Here is a 13,652-nt window from a genome sequence, read left to right on the forward strand (position 1 = left end):
TCTTATCTCCTCTTCCCACAATCGCATACAAGATTTCTCTCGCGCATCACCCCTACTCTGGAACTCTCTACCACAACATATCAGACTCTCACCTACCATCGAAACCTTCAAAAAGAGCCTGAAGACCCACCTCTTCCGACAAGCCTATAACCTGCAGTAACCACCGATCGACCAAACCGCTGCACGACCAGCTCTACCCTCGCCTACTGTATTATCACCCATCCCTTGAAGATTGTGAGCCCTCGCGGGCAGGGTCCTCTCTCCTCCTGTACCAGTTATGACTTGTATTGTTTAAGATTATTGTACTTGTTTTTATGTATACCCCTCCTCACATGTAAAGCGCCATGGAATAAATGGCGCTATAACAATAAATAATAATAATAATAATTGTGATTTAGCTTTCATCCTAAGTCATATGGTCTATAGAAATCTCTCAGGTGGTGCTGTCATGGAAGAAGGGAAAAAATCTTAGTTACTAACCAGTAACAGGATTTTTAAGATCCCATGACAGCACCCTTATATTCCCTCCCTTTTTATCACTAGTTGGGGGTGTGCTTGCTCCTCAGTATTTTTAGGATTGCTAAAAAAAGAGTGGAAAACAATTTCTTGGCTCCTATGAAATTTAGATGCTACTTTCGGAAGATATGCTGGGTTTGTTCTCAATAAAACTCTATCTTCTCACGTCTATCTAAACTGGTGGTTGACTGATAGAGCCAGTAAGTCACTGACCCTGCCAGCTTATGTTAGGGCCACTAATATTACTGTCTTTAGGGTGAGTATCTTGACTGGTACTTCATCTAAGGGCGCAAAGGAAGATCTTGTTAATGCTTCCAGGACCAGGTTTAGATCCCAAGGAGGCATTTTTGGGGCCGGTATCAGCCTCAAACTATCACATGCTTTAATAAATCTAATTATTCACCTATCTTCTGCTAGGTTATAATTATATAGGGCCTCTAGAGCAGATACTTGCATCTTAAGAGTGCTAGTGGCCAGGCCCATCTCCATACCCTTTTGAAGAAACTCTAATATGGCCTTTATCTGAACTTTTCCATCCAAGGATTGTCTCAAACTAGACTGGCTTCCTGCTCTGCAGCAGGGTAGAGACTTAGGCTGAGGAGAAACCCTTTTGGATTAATAGCAAACTCTCAAACTCCAGTCTGTCAATTGCAGGCCTGCCCTATGAGGATGACAAACTGGGCCCTGCCTGAGGAGATCCGGAATATCTGGGACAATCCAGGGATCCGGACAAGGACATGATCCTCATCCACAAGGACCATGGCCTCTTGGGCCAAAACGGACAAATTAAGATGTCTGCTCTTTCTTCCCTAATCTTTCTTAGTACTGCCGGAATCAACATTAATGGGGGAAGGCGTAGGCTAGATTGAAGTCCCAGGGAATGTGTAGTGCATCCACTGCATACGGTCTTTCTCTCAAATTTAAATAGCAGAAGTTTTTTGCTTTTTTTGTTTTGCTCATTTGCGAACAGGTCTTTTTATGGCTGCTCCCACCGTTCCATAATTTGTTGGAATATTACTTGATTCAGCTCCCATTCCCCCTGTTTTAGCGTATTCCAATCAAGCAAGTCTGCTCTCTTGTTTTCTTTTACTCTTATGTGTAGCGTGGGCAGTACTAACTGATGTTGTTCCACAAACCAAAGGATTTCCTCTGTCACCAACATTAGAGGGCAAGATCTTGAACCTCCCAGATGGATGACGTAAGCAACCGTCGTCCAGTTGTCTGACATAACTCAAACATTCTGCCCCTTTAGATGGGGAAGGAGCTTCACTACTGCATTCTTTACTGCCAGTAGCTCTTTCATGTTCGATGAATAGTCTTTCTCCATTTCCGACCAGACTCCCTAGACTATGCAATCTCTGATATGTACTCCCCATCCTTCTGAGCTTGCATTTGTCACGATCTCAACCCTGAACTTATAGGACCATGGGATGCCCTGTGAGAGATTCTTTAAATCCAGCCACCAAGACATGGATTCCATAGATACCCGGGAAAGTGTAATTTTCCCTTCTAAATAGCCGTTCAGCCTTTTTTTTCCTTTTAGGATGTCCTGCTGTAAGTATCTGGAGTGTAGATGGGCCCACTGGACCGCCAGAATACAGGAAGTCATTGTTCCTAGCCTTCTATAGAGTCATAACCAGTCTGGTAACTGATACTGATATTAGGGTTATGACCCTGTTCTTCATTTCTTCCGGTAGGCAACTACTAAAGACTGAATCCTTAGGGGCTCCAGTTTTTATTTCACCAGATTTAATATTTATCTTAGCTGGGTCAGGCTGACTCTGACTTGCATCAAAGTCGTATTGCTATTCAAATTTCACATATTCCACATTGACATGCTTTAGCATGATAGAGTGCAACCTTTTTTTGTATATTTTATATGGAGGTAGCTCCTTCTTGTATGCACCTATTCACACTAGTCTGGATGCGCCAGTCAGTTTTTTGTCTTTTGTATGTTAGCTTACTGACTAAGCACTCCGCCCTCCACCAGGTGGTGTTTTTAATTACAGCAGGTCCCTACTTACCCATAAATGCAGGCATTGCTGACAGAGTTGTCCACATTCACCCAGGAATTCAGACAACAGCCTTAGAGAGGTATTCACACAGGTCAGGGACCCATCAGACTGAGACCACCTTGACGATGGTTGATGGGCAGATAATATTTGGCCAAATTTTATGCTAAGCGTCTCATATTTTTTCTAATACTCCAAAGCTGTATTGCTATTCAAATTTCACATATTTCACATTGACATGCCTTAGCATGATAGAGTGCAACTTTTTTTTGTATATTGTATATGGAGGTAGCTCCTCCTGGTATGCACCTATTCACACTAGTCTGGATGTGCCAGTCAGTTTTTTGTCTTCTGACTTGCATCAGTTTGTGATTGCAGTCTTCTATTTCCGAAAAAATCATCCAGATAATGGACTATCAAAACATTTAGTTCTTTGAGATGTGCTGTTACTTCTAGTCTTGGGACATATCCCGGGGTCATGGATAGACCGAAGGGTAGAGCCCTGTACTGAAAGTGCCTGACTTGCTTGTTTATATACAAGGATACTCTCAGGTACTGATGGTCTTTCATATGGATTGGAATATGGCAATAAGCGTCCTTTATCTCCAGGATACTCTTATAACAGCCAGGGAACTGTATTTTTATGGTCGATCTTATGGATTCCATCTTGAAGGGCCTGTAGACCAGAAACTTGTTTATTCCCATCAGGTTGACTATAGTTCTGAAAGTACAGTTGGGTTTTCTTATCAGGAGTAGGGAAGAATGGAATCCTTTCCCATGCTGCAGATCCAGCACCTCCACCAGAACCTGTTTCCATAGTAAGCTTAGTACTTCCACCTCTAGGTCGTAATTGTTCCCCAGGAGTTCTGGGAATGATGTTCTGAAAGTGTGTCGGGGTGTAGACCTGAATTCTAGTCTCATCCCTGACTGTGTTATGCTCAGAATCCAGGTGTTGGATGATATCTTCTCCCAGGCAGGCTGGAAGTGGGACAGCCTTCCTCCTACTTGGGGAATCCCCTCACTTAGAAAGCTTTCTGGCATCAGAGGAAGGGCCCCCGAACATGATACCTTGGCTTCTGGACTCCCTATCCTTCCACTTTCCCTGTTCTCTGAGGGGCTTGCTCCTGTTATATCTCCTCTTGCTAAAGGAACTTTTATACTGTGGAATGAACACACTGGGAAATCCCTTCCTCCTATCTGCTGTGTTATCTAAAATATCATCATGTGCTTGAACAAAGATATTTTCCTTTGCATGGGATTTAGCATAATTTCGCTATAGATTGGGCATTCACTGGCCAGCTCTTGATCCACAATGCTGTACGGGCAGCATTTGATAAATTTGCTGACCTGGCTGCCAAGCTGACTGAATTTGACGAAGCATCAGTGAGAAAGGCAGCATTAGTGGAAGATTTGCCAGGATCTTGTCTCTAAGGATGTTGTTCCTGATTTGATCTTCAAGTTGTTGTAACCAAACCATCATAGATCTGGCCATGTAGGTTGCTGCTATTGCTGGCTTTAACAACCCTGTCGACGATTCCCATGCTCGTTTTAAATAAATCTCTGCTTTTTTATCCAGTTGGTCCGTAAGAGTGCCATGATCTTCAAAAGACAAAGTAGACTTTTTAGGGGACTTTTCCACTGCTACATCAATTTTAGAGGTCTTCTCCCTATATGCCTGCTTCCTCCTCATCAATTGAGTACCTTATATTTGACGAAGATGGTAGTAGACCCTTTTTCTCAGATCTTTTCCATTCTTTGTCAGTGAGCATTTTAAACATCTTAATGACTGGGAATGAGTGCCTTTTTTCAGTTATAAACCCCTGAACATGATGTCCTGGACTGTTCTAGCGGTTTTAGAATCTGCAATTCCCATAGATGTCCTGATTGCTCTCACTAACTTTTCTGTGTCTTCCGACAGAAAACATGGCTTACCCCCTGTGTCATTGTTAGAGGAGGATGGGGAGAAGGAAGAGCCAGAAGACGAGTCTGATTCATCCCTATTCTCCAATACTACTGAACCATCCAAATCAGATGACTGCTGTTTTGGCCTCTTTTTCCCCTTTTCCCTCTTCATTAGATGTTTTAGTGAGCGTTTAATTTCTGATTTAATTATGGACTTTATGTCCATAGCAAAACTGGCAGTCTCTTCAGAGATGGTCTTTTGAATGCAATTGGGACATAATCTCTTTGAATATGTACTGGGTAAACCTTCCTTGCACAAAGCAAATTCCTTATTAGTTTGCTCGGCGCTACATTTCATGGGCCTTTCCTAGTAAAAAATACATAGAGAAAAGGGACCTATTTAACATAATGAACTTTCACGTAGATCACACACGTTTCTGTCGTTCAATGTAAGGTACTGGAGATGAAGGTTGGATCAGTTCACAAGAATGTTCTTTCCTGGAGGTGGTGGACTCATGACCTGCTTTGCTCCTCTGGCCAGTCTTGCTAATGCTTGTCCGACTTCCACTGTTGTGCCCATGACAATGACACTGCTGGCATTATTGCTGCTCCGATGGCTGCTATTGCATAGCCATCCTGAGGACTGTTGCAAATGCCGCCATTATCCAGCGACCATCCCCATATATACTGGGATGGTCCGGGTACACCTCCGTCTGGCCCCCTGGTTTCCAGGTCAATCATGTAATTTGAATCTGGCACTCTGTGCTCAGGGAACTTCGGCAAGCCATGTGCATTCATAGACCTGGATGGTCGCATCTGGTTTCCCACGCCTTGTCATTACATTCTCCATCCTCTGCGTGCGCAGACCCGGGCGGCCATTTTTTCTGTCTTACTAGTCATTGGGGGCGCCAGATCTCTCACCAGCGCACCCCGTGCATGCCAGACCTGGAAACATGTCCCAGCGCACTTGGCACAGGGTGCACAGACCCGAGACCTCATGTCGGCAAGAGACTTTTACCAAGAGGTCTCTACCTGCACAGCACTGCACCGACCACCTGGCCAGTGGTACCTCACCTGTCCAAAAGGCATCCAAGTCCTGGACACCCTGCAGACCTTGGTAAGTCTAACGTACCGCTCTTCTTAGGTTCCCTTAAAGACAGGAAATCAAATTGATGAGGAGAGGTACTGCCCTTTTATTCAGTAGGTTTCCTGTTCTTGATGGGCGGATACCCTTTCTCAGGTGGTTCTGTCATGGGAGAAGGGAAAAAGTCACAATTTCTTTCTTGTGTGCAAATTTTGCAATTTTTCAAATTGTTTCACATTCTGGCATAAGCACTTTGATGAATCATGGCCAACACCCTTCCGGACTGATATACCGCATTCTATAATAGCCTTAACTGATATCTGCCAAATCTGGTGACAGGTTCCATTTAACCATTAACACAACTATCATTTGGTTTACTTGGCTGCAGAAATGACATGCTGTCTACACACACATGCTCCAGTGAATCACTGGTCTTGTGCCATATACTGCTGCGGCCAGATGCTGAATGTAGCGGTCTTGTGTAGATAGGTACACAAAGATTGGCAGGTAGCGTGCGAGCAACAGCCCCAGAGGGGCAAGTTCTATAACAGGCATGTAATGCATTTTTTAATGTTTTATCACGTTTCCAAATGGCCATCTAAAAGCTGGAATGTGCATTAGTTAACTATAATCTACAAAAACAGGGAACGTTTAATCTATAGAAACATAGACCCTGATTTATTCAGTATGACATTTTCTACGCCAGTCTTGATGAAGTGCGTGCTGGAGTAAGATGCACCAAATCCATTAGATTTGGCACATCCTTTAGTTGCCATCCGCCACTGCAAGACTTGACTAATGTACATTTCTGTTCTGATTTATGCCACTCCTGTGGCGCAAATTCTAACAAATTACAAGCTGAACTCAGTCTACTTTTTAAAAAGAGGAGGACCTGGCGGGGACAGCTGTTTACATGCTTAAAGTTACAAACTTTTTGTGTAACTATGACTTGTGCAAAACATTTGCGATGTTTCAAGCAGTTTTTGTGGCAAAAAACTGTTGCAAACTACTTCATGTATTGGATCATTCTCCTATATTTTCATTACTTGGTGTCATTTGTAAGTTCAGAAATATCATCAGGTGTTAACCAGTGGGTTGTCAAAGTGTTTTTATTAGTCAGTTGACTGTTTAAGTGGATTTGGAAATATACTCTAGCTCCATGCGTTATTGAGAAGATACTTTTACTTAGTTTTTAATCATTTGTTTCTCACTATATCAAATTCCCTTCCCAATTTGGTATTGGAACAATTAAAACTAATTCAAAGCTCACAGATAGGGAAAAAAGGACTTAAAAATCCTGTAAATTTTAGCAAAAACACATTATTGAAAATAGCCTCACCAAACCTTGTCTAATGACTAATGCACTAGCAGGATGCAGCATGCTCCCAAAGATAAAGGCTGGAGCAGCACAGTTGCCCTCCACTGATGAGAACAGCCACCCTATCACTATAGCAGTGATGATGAAGGTGTTAGCTGCCTAGTGGAAAAAAGCACACAGATGGAGCTTGCTTAGGACATAAGTCACCCAGGAAAGTGCGATGCACAGTGTCTGGATGACAGCCTATTTAAAAACACCTATAATGGAAAGTGGGCTGTTCAGCACTATATATGCATCACACAGAAAAAACACAGCCATCAAAAAGGAGCCCAGCTGCATCCTGCAAAAAAATGATAAAAAGTGCAATAAAAAGATACAAAAAAATGCATATAATAAATGCATTCAATGAGGTATTGGTTATTATTTTGGCCAAAACAGATAAGCTCGCAATCTAATGTCAAGGATCCCCATTTTTTTTGCAAGTACCTAACTAAACATCAATTCAAAGCTCACAGACAGGGAAAAAAGGACTTAAAAATCCTGTAAATTTTAGCAAAAACATCATAGAAAATAGCCTCACCAAACCTTGTCTAATAATTAATGCACTAGCAGGCTAACAAAGGTAAAGGCTGGAGCAGCGCAGGTGTCCACCACTGATGAGAACAGCCACCCTATCACTAGAGCCTGCTGCATCCTGCTAGTGCATTAACAATTAAAACTAGCTTGGCCTGTGCAAAATTTTCGCACATTGGTCGTCGCGGGGTGCAGGCAATTTCAAAAAAAGCAAGCTGGTCAAATGTAAATGTATTTCATGAGCTGATGAACACAGACAGGTATTTATATATGTAGATTGGTAATAAAATAAATTGGTTTGATAAGTAGAGGCCAAAAAATGTCTTCCAGTTGAGGTGCCACCTGCAGGTCATTGTGTCTTTCTGCAAGCTTGTGTGGTTTGTTTGGCTCTTTTGTTGCTGAAGGGAGCAAGTTTACTTTTCAAATGGTGTATCATTTGTGTGTGTGGGGCGAAGTAATCAGTGAAAAAGCAGTGCATGTTTACAAATGCGATTGCATATGTGACTTACCATTTGTATGTGTGTGGGGCGAAGTAATCACTGAAAAAGCAATGCATGTATGTGGGAGGAGCGCCCCCCCTGTCAGATGCCCGGGCCGGAACCAAGGGGGCCGTCATCCAGGTTCCGAGGGAAACTGTCCCCGGGGGACAGTATTCAGCGACGCACCCTTGTGACAGACAGGAGAGCTAGAGGAGGGACCAGTATAAAGGGGGCGGGGAATTCCCCAGACAATGAGTCAGCAGACCGGGACAGAGAATAGGAGAGCGTGGGAGTGACTGCCAACCAGAGTGACTCACCAGCGCCAGGGAGGACTCCGACTGAGGACTCTAGGGGGACGGTATCCGGCAAATCGTCCCAGACTTGCTGCTTCCCCCAGCCCGCGGCCACTGCGGCCCCAGCACAGCTTGCGGCCGCTGTTATCTCCCTTCTGCCCGCGGCTGCCGCTTCCCCTGAGCTCGGACCCGCAGCCCGTGCCCAGTCACCTGCAGCCACCCTGCGCACACCAGTGGCCGCGACCAGCACTGCGCCGTCAGTGGCCACCACTGTCCCGCTCCGGTCTGCATCAGGGGCCGGGCCACTCCTGATCGCGGTCTCCCCGTCGCAGCCGTAAGCTGCGCAGGTGGCCTGTCACTCGCCACTGTACACCCCTGCTGCCTGCCAGGCTCTGGCCTACTCATCCCAGGACTCCGCCGGGGCCCGTGAGGTTCCAACGGCCTCAGCGCGCCAGCGAGCGTGAAGACTCCAACAGCGCCTCAACAACTGGGCCCAGCAACTCTTCTGTCGAAAGGCCAGCAGCCAGAACGGCGAGGGACGTCGGGACAGCTAAGTAGACTCTAGACTTAAGGACCCGTAGTCGGCCACACCGCGGCCCTATAGTGACCGGCCGTTGTCAGGAGTAGTCGTGTTCTACGTTACTGTGTTTGCTTGTTTAGAGCCCCTGCGTGGGCAACCTGTGTTACCCCTGTTTTGGTGATCAGGAAGTCCCCTCAAGTCCCATAAAAGAATCTTTAAAAGCACCGTAGTTGTCTCGTGACTCGACGCTGCATCCTGCGTACCTGCACACACCACATGTATACAAATGTGTTTGCATATGTAACTCACCTGCAGTGAAGTGTGCCTGAAATAGGCTGGGCAAGCACTTGAGCAAACTGGAAAGACCCCAAGGCAAATGTTTGGATTTGTTTGTGAGGTCTGTAAGCAGCTTTGTGGTAGTGTGCTTTGGGGTAGCATGCTGCCACCTGCAGGCAATTTGACCTTTCAAATGATGTATCATTTGTTTGTGTAGGTGGATTATGAACGGAGCAAGTGTGCAATTCAATAGGCAGTGCATGTGCCTCTCCTGCAGTGAAGTGTGCAATCCTCCAATTTGGCTAAAATAGGCTGGGCAAGCAGTTCGGAAAGCTGGAAAGCCCCCAAGGCAAATGTTTGGATTTGTTTGTGATGTCTGTAAGCAGCTTTGTGGTAGTGTGCTTTGGGGTACTGTGGTGCCACCTGCAGGTCATTTTTCCTTACTGCAGGTTTATGAAAATTAATGCTTAAACTGTATTTTGTTTTTAAATCGTGTATGTATGGTTTGTTTGGCTATTTTCTTGCTGAAGGGGGCAAGTATACCTTTCAAATAGTGTATCATTTGTGTGTGTGGGTGGAGTATGAACTGAGATACAAAGTAATCACCGAAAAACAGTGTTTAGAAATAATAGAATAGATTGTAAAAGCTGAAATGTTGGCAATGTAGGTCATGAAATGTAATTTTTGTGCAGGTACAATGAATTTTATTTCCTGACGCATCCAGCCTTATTCATAGAAGAACATTTCCCTGATAACCAGAACTGGCAACTATTACAAGTTCCGCTTTCACTCAAACAGTTTGAAGGGAACTTGTGTCACAAGAGCAGCTTCTACAATGCCGGGCTGATAGCATCCTATCCAGAGACTCTCCAGGTAGAAACAGGTATAGCAAGTCATATAAACACCTTAATGGGGATATTCTTCCCTTTTTCATATTTGGGTGGCTTGGTTGAAAATGTTATATTTAGACACAGCATTGATTAAACATGGTGTTTCTTTTTAGTAATTGTTAACAAAAACTGCTACGAATGGTAAAATATGATAGCTAGAACATAAACATGGATGTTAACACCTTTTCCAATCTCTTGCAGTTAACGGAAAAGCCACATTTTCCATCGAAGGACATTTACCCGCTCTTTTTTCCTTCACTTTAAATAAAACGGAGAAGCCTGGTCTTCTGATCCTAACTAAACATGGAATGCAACTGGAGGTGTATCCACAAGCCACAGGCAGACATCGACTGGAACTTTATACCAAACCTTATGACAGCACAAAAGAAACATATGAAACCGTTGTAGAGTATATAATCAGTTGCGGCTCTGTAGATCCTGCATTAAGGATTCCTAGAGAATTAGATGTTGTGGTTGGCCCAAGTTGGCTGACAGACAAAAAAGGGTTTCTTCAGCTTACTTGCCGTGACCCAGTGATTAACACTCCGGATGGTCGCTGTACTATCGGCTTCACACTAGCCAAAAGAAATGTTGTAATAGCAACTTTACATAGTGAACTTATCAAACCTGGAGATGAAAGGAGACATGTCCTGCAAACTCTCCGAGGCAACAGAGTAGAGTTTAAGGTCCATCTTCCTCAACCAGGTCACTATGCCTTAAAAATACACAGTTCAACTGGCCAAGGAATGTTTGAGTGCTTTTGTAATTACCTTATCATATGTACAAATCCGGACGTGTCATGGCCACCCTTTCCAAAGAAGCTGCAAAACCCTGTTGGGCCAACTGCTCTTATGGAGAAGAATGGCCTTCTGCAACCATCATGTCGGGATCCAATTATTTACTCTTCAAACGGACATTCAAGTATATCATTCACGTTGAAAGATAATCTCAAAATTCTGACAGCTCTTCTGAGCGATGATCCATCTCTAAGTGACTGTGGAGGGAAGCGCTACATTATGCAAACACAAATAGGACAGCACTTGGAACTACAAATCCGTCTACCTCAATCAGGATCTTACGTTCTTCAGATATTTGCCGACAGTAAATCATCACCTACCAACTTTGAATATATCTGTAATTACTTGATTTGTTGTTCCAGTATCGATACATCCAGCAATGAGGCACCTGTTGTACCACACATACTCGTAGGTTCTAGCAATACAACAGATAAGAAAGGTTTCATCCAGCCATTACAGTTGGGACAAGCAATTAATAGCCCAGATGGACGTTGCTCCTTAAAATTTTCTCTCGACAAAGATATGAGCTGCTTAGCTACTTTACACTCAGATGATAACAAGTGGAATAGCCAAATGGAAAGAAGATACATTCTGCAAACTCATAAACAGCGGCAGGTTGAGTTCCACATTCAGCTTCCTAAAAGTGGTTCATATGAGTTAAGAGTGTATGCAGATAACAAATTTCAGCCAGGAAACTATGAGCTTGTATGTAGTTATCTCATATCATGTTCAATCCCAAAGGTAGCATGGCCACCATTCCCTGACATACTCCAAAACCCTGGTGGGCCTACACCATTGTCTGAGAAAAAAGGTCTTTTCCAACCTTCCCAAACAGAACCAATTATCCACACTAGTGATGGACGGTGCTCTCTAGGTTTCTCACTTAAGAAAGAGATGGCTATATTTGCCAGACTGCAATCTGAAGACGTGCTATTGACAGAAGAGGGTGAAAGGAGACATATCTTACAAGTCCAGAGACAGAACAGAGTGGAGTTCCACATACAGCTGCCACAAGCTGGGATGTATGTTCTGAAGATTTACACCGAGTGTGAGCCGGGAAGTTTTAAGTTTGCTTGTAATTATATAATTTCTTGTGTTAATACTCAAGTAAAATGGCCCCTGCTACCACTTGAGTTATGCAACCCTGTTGGGCCTAGTTATCTCTCCGATAAGAAAGGACTTCTACGTCCATCCCACTTGGACCCAAAAATTCAAACAGATGATGGTCGTTTCTGCATCAGTTTTGCTTTGGATGAAAAGATTGATATTGTGGCGACCCTCCACTCAGACGATATCACGTCAGAGGAAGCAAGAAGAAGGTACATTTTCCAAGCAGAGAAGGAGGGTAGAGTTGAATTTGAAATCCAGCTGCCCAAAGCTGGCAACTATGTGCTGAAAATTTGCACTAAGAAGAAGACAGACCTAAGCAATATTTATGACTATGCTTGCAATTATCTCTTATGTTGCTCCAATACAAAAGTACGGTGGCCATTCTTTCCAATAAGATATAGTGCTTGGAATATGAATTATGAACTGCTGGAGCCAAGGACTGAGATCCTGCCAGCCAACAGCGAGGTACAGTTCAGAATTAAGGCCAAGGGATTGGCTGCAGTGGCCATCAAAAGCAAGAACTTTTGGCCTCTGACATTAAGTCGAGATGGATTTTGGGAAGGGGTCTGTAGTACAGCTGGAAGCAAGGACATTCAAGTGCTAGTGACAAATAATCTGAACAAGAATTATGCTCTAGTGCTCAGCTATCAGGTGAAGGGTGCAGTTCATCAGCGTTTAATAGAAAGCTCATATTCCTCTTAGCTTTGCAATTCGGAAACTCCTTTCCAATGCACCAGCTCCCTTACAATATGAATCATCTTAATGAGAACACTTGTCAGAGGTGCTAAAACGAGATATGGATGATCAGCTACATTGAAAGCTTTTTAGTGTGTCATATTAATGCACTTTATCAGGATTTCAGCTAACGGTTAAAACTGTTCTAGTGTATGTACCGGGGTTATCTGACAACTTTTTTCTTTTTTTAATAGCCACATTTTCCGATTGCCATCAACATGGACATTTGATAAGCAGGCGTTTATTCTTACGGATGAGACTGTATATATTTTCATTTTTCTGCCATTAGTGCTTTATGTGTGAGTGATTGGGCGATAGTCCTGCCGAATGAATGGTTGCATTGTACCGCAGAGAACTGCAACGTGCAATCAACGCAATGCATCTTATTACCCTGTAAGGACAGAAAGCAATTATTGTAACATACAACAGACACTTATGACACGGACAGTTTTAAATAAAGGTGTAATTATTTTCAACCGTATAAGCAATGTAGAGAACTCTTCTTTATCACAGGCGGCCTCCTGCGCTCTCTACATTTCACCTGTCTTCCATATCTGATCTTCTGCTTCCGAGCACTTAAAGCCAATGTATCATAAGAAAATTGACCCATTGCTTGAATTAGGTTATTGTGTAAAGAGAACCGGTCACATCCTCAAATGCTGCTAATGCTGACCGGCCGCTTTATTGAAAGCATGGTTACCAGGAGAAAGTTCAGTTTATTTCTTGGGGGAACCGCCAGCTTTAAATCATAGGGGCGTCTACGGAGTACGTAGAGTTGTCACTCGGTACACAGTGAGCGGCGATTGTAAGCATCCCCCCCGACACTTTGACAGCTCACTGAGCAGCGCATCTGTGCAGAGCGAGCTGTCAGTCAAAGTGCCAGGGGGTGTGCTTACAGTATCGTGAGCAGGGACTGAAGCCGCTCCGTGCTTCCACACGAGTGAAAGACGCCGGCTCTTGCGAGCAATAAACTTAATTTTGTTTTCAGTAACCATGCTTTCATTAAGGCGGCTGGACAGCATTGATACGTTATTAACCTGAAGATTAACTCTAGTTAATATATATATATATATATATATATATATATATATATATACATACACACACACACACACACACACACACACACACACACACACACATTCCC

At 43.6% G+C, this 13,652-nt stretch overlaps 1 protein-coding gene across 1 annotated transcript in view; it reads left to right on the forward strand.

The window, feature by feature from the left end:
• Positions 1 to 12,972, forward strand: part of LOC141091200 (uncharacterized) — a 46,338-nt gene extending 33,366 nt beyond the window's left edge. Inside the window, exons 10-11 of the mRNA XM_073576635.1 lie at positions 9,666 to 9,856; positions 10,065 to 12,972. Of these exons, the coding sequence (XP_073432736.1) occupies positions 9,666 to 9,856; positions 10,065 to 12,472 (2,599 nt within the window). The 3' untranslated portion in view covers positions 12,473 to 12,972. The remainder of the gene's footprint in view (positions 1 to 9,665; positions 9,857 to 10,064) is intronic.
• The last annotated feature ends 680 nt before the right edge of the window (positions 12,973 to 13,652 follow it).

The sequence above is a fragment of the Dendrobates tinctorius genome, unplaced genomic scaffold, assembly GCF_039654945.1.
Source record: "Dendrobates tinctorius isolate UK_male_01 unplaced genomic scaffold, ASM3965494v1 ptg000049l, whole genome shotgun sequence".
Lineage (NCBI taxonomy): Eukaryota > Metazoa > Chordata > Amphibia > Anura > Dendrobatidae > Dendrobates > Dendrobates tinctorius.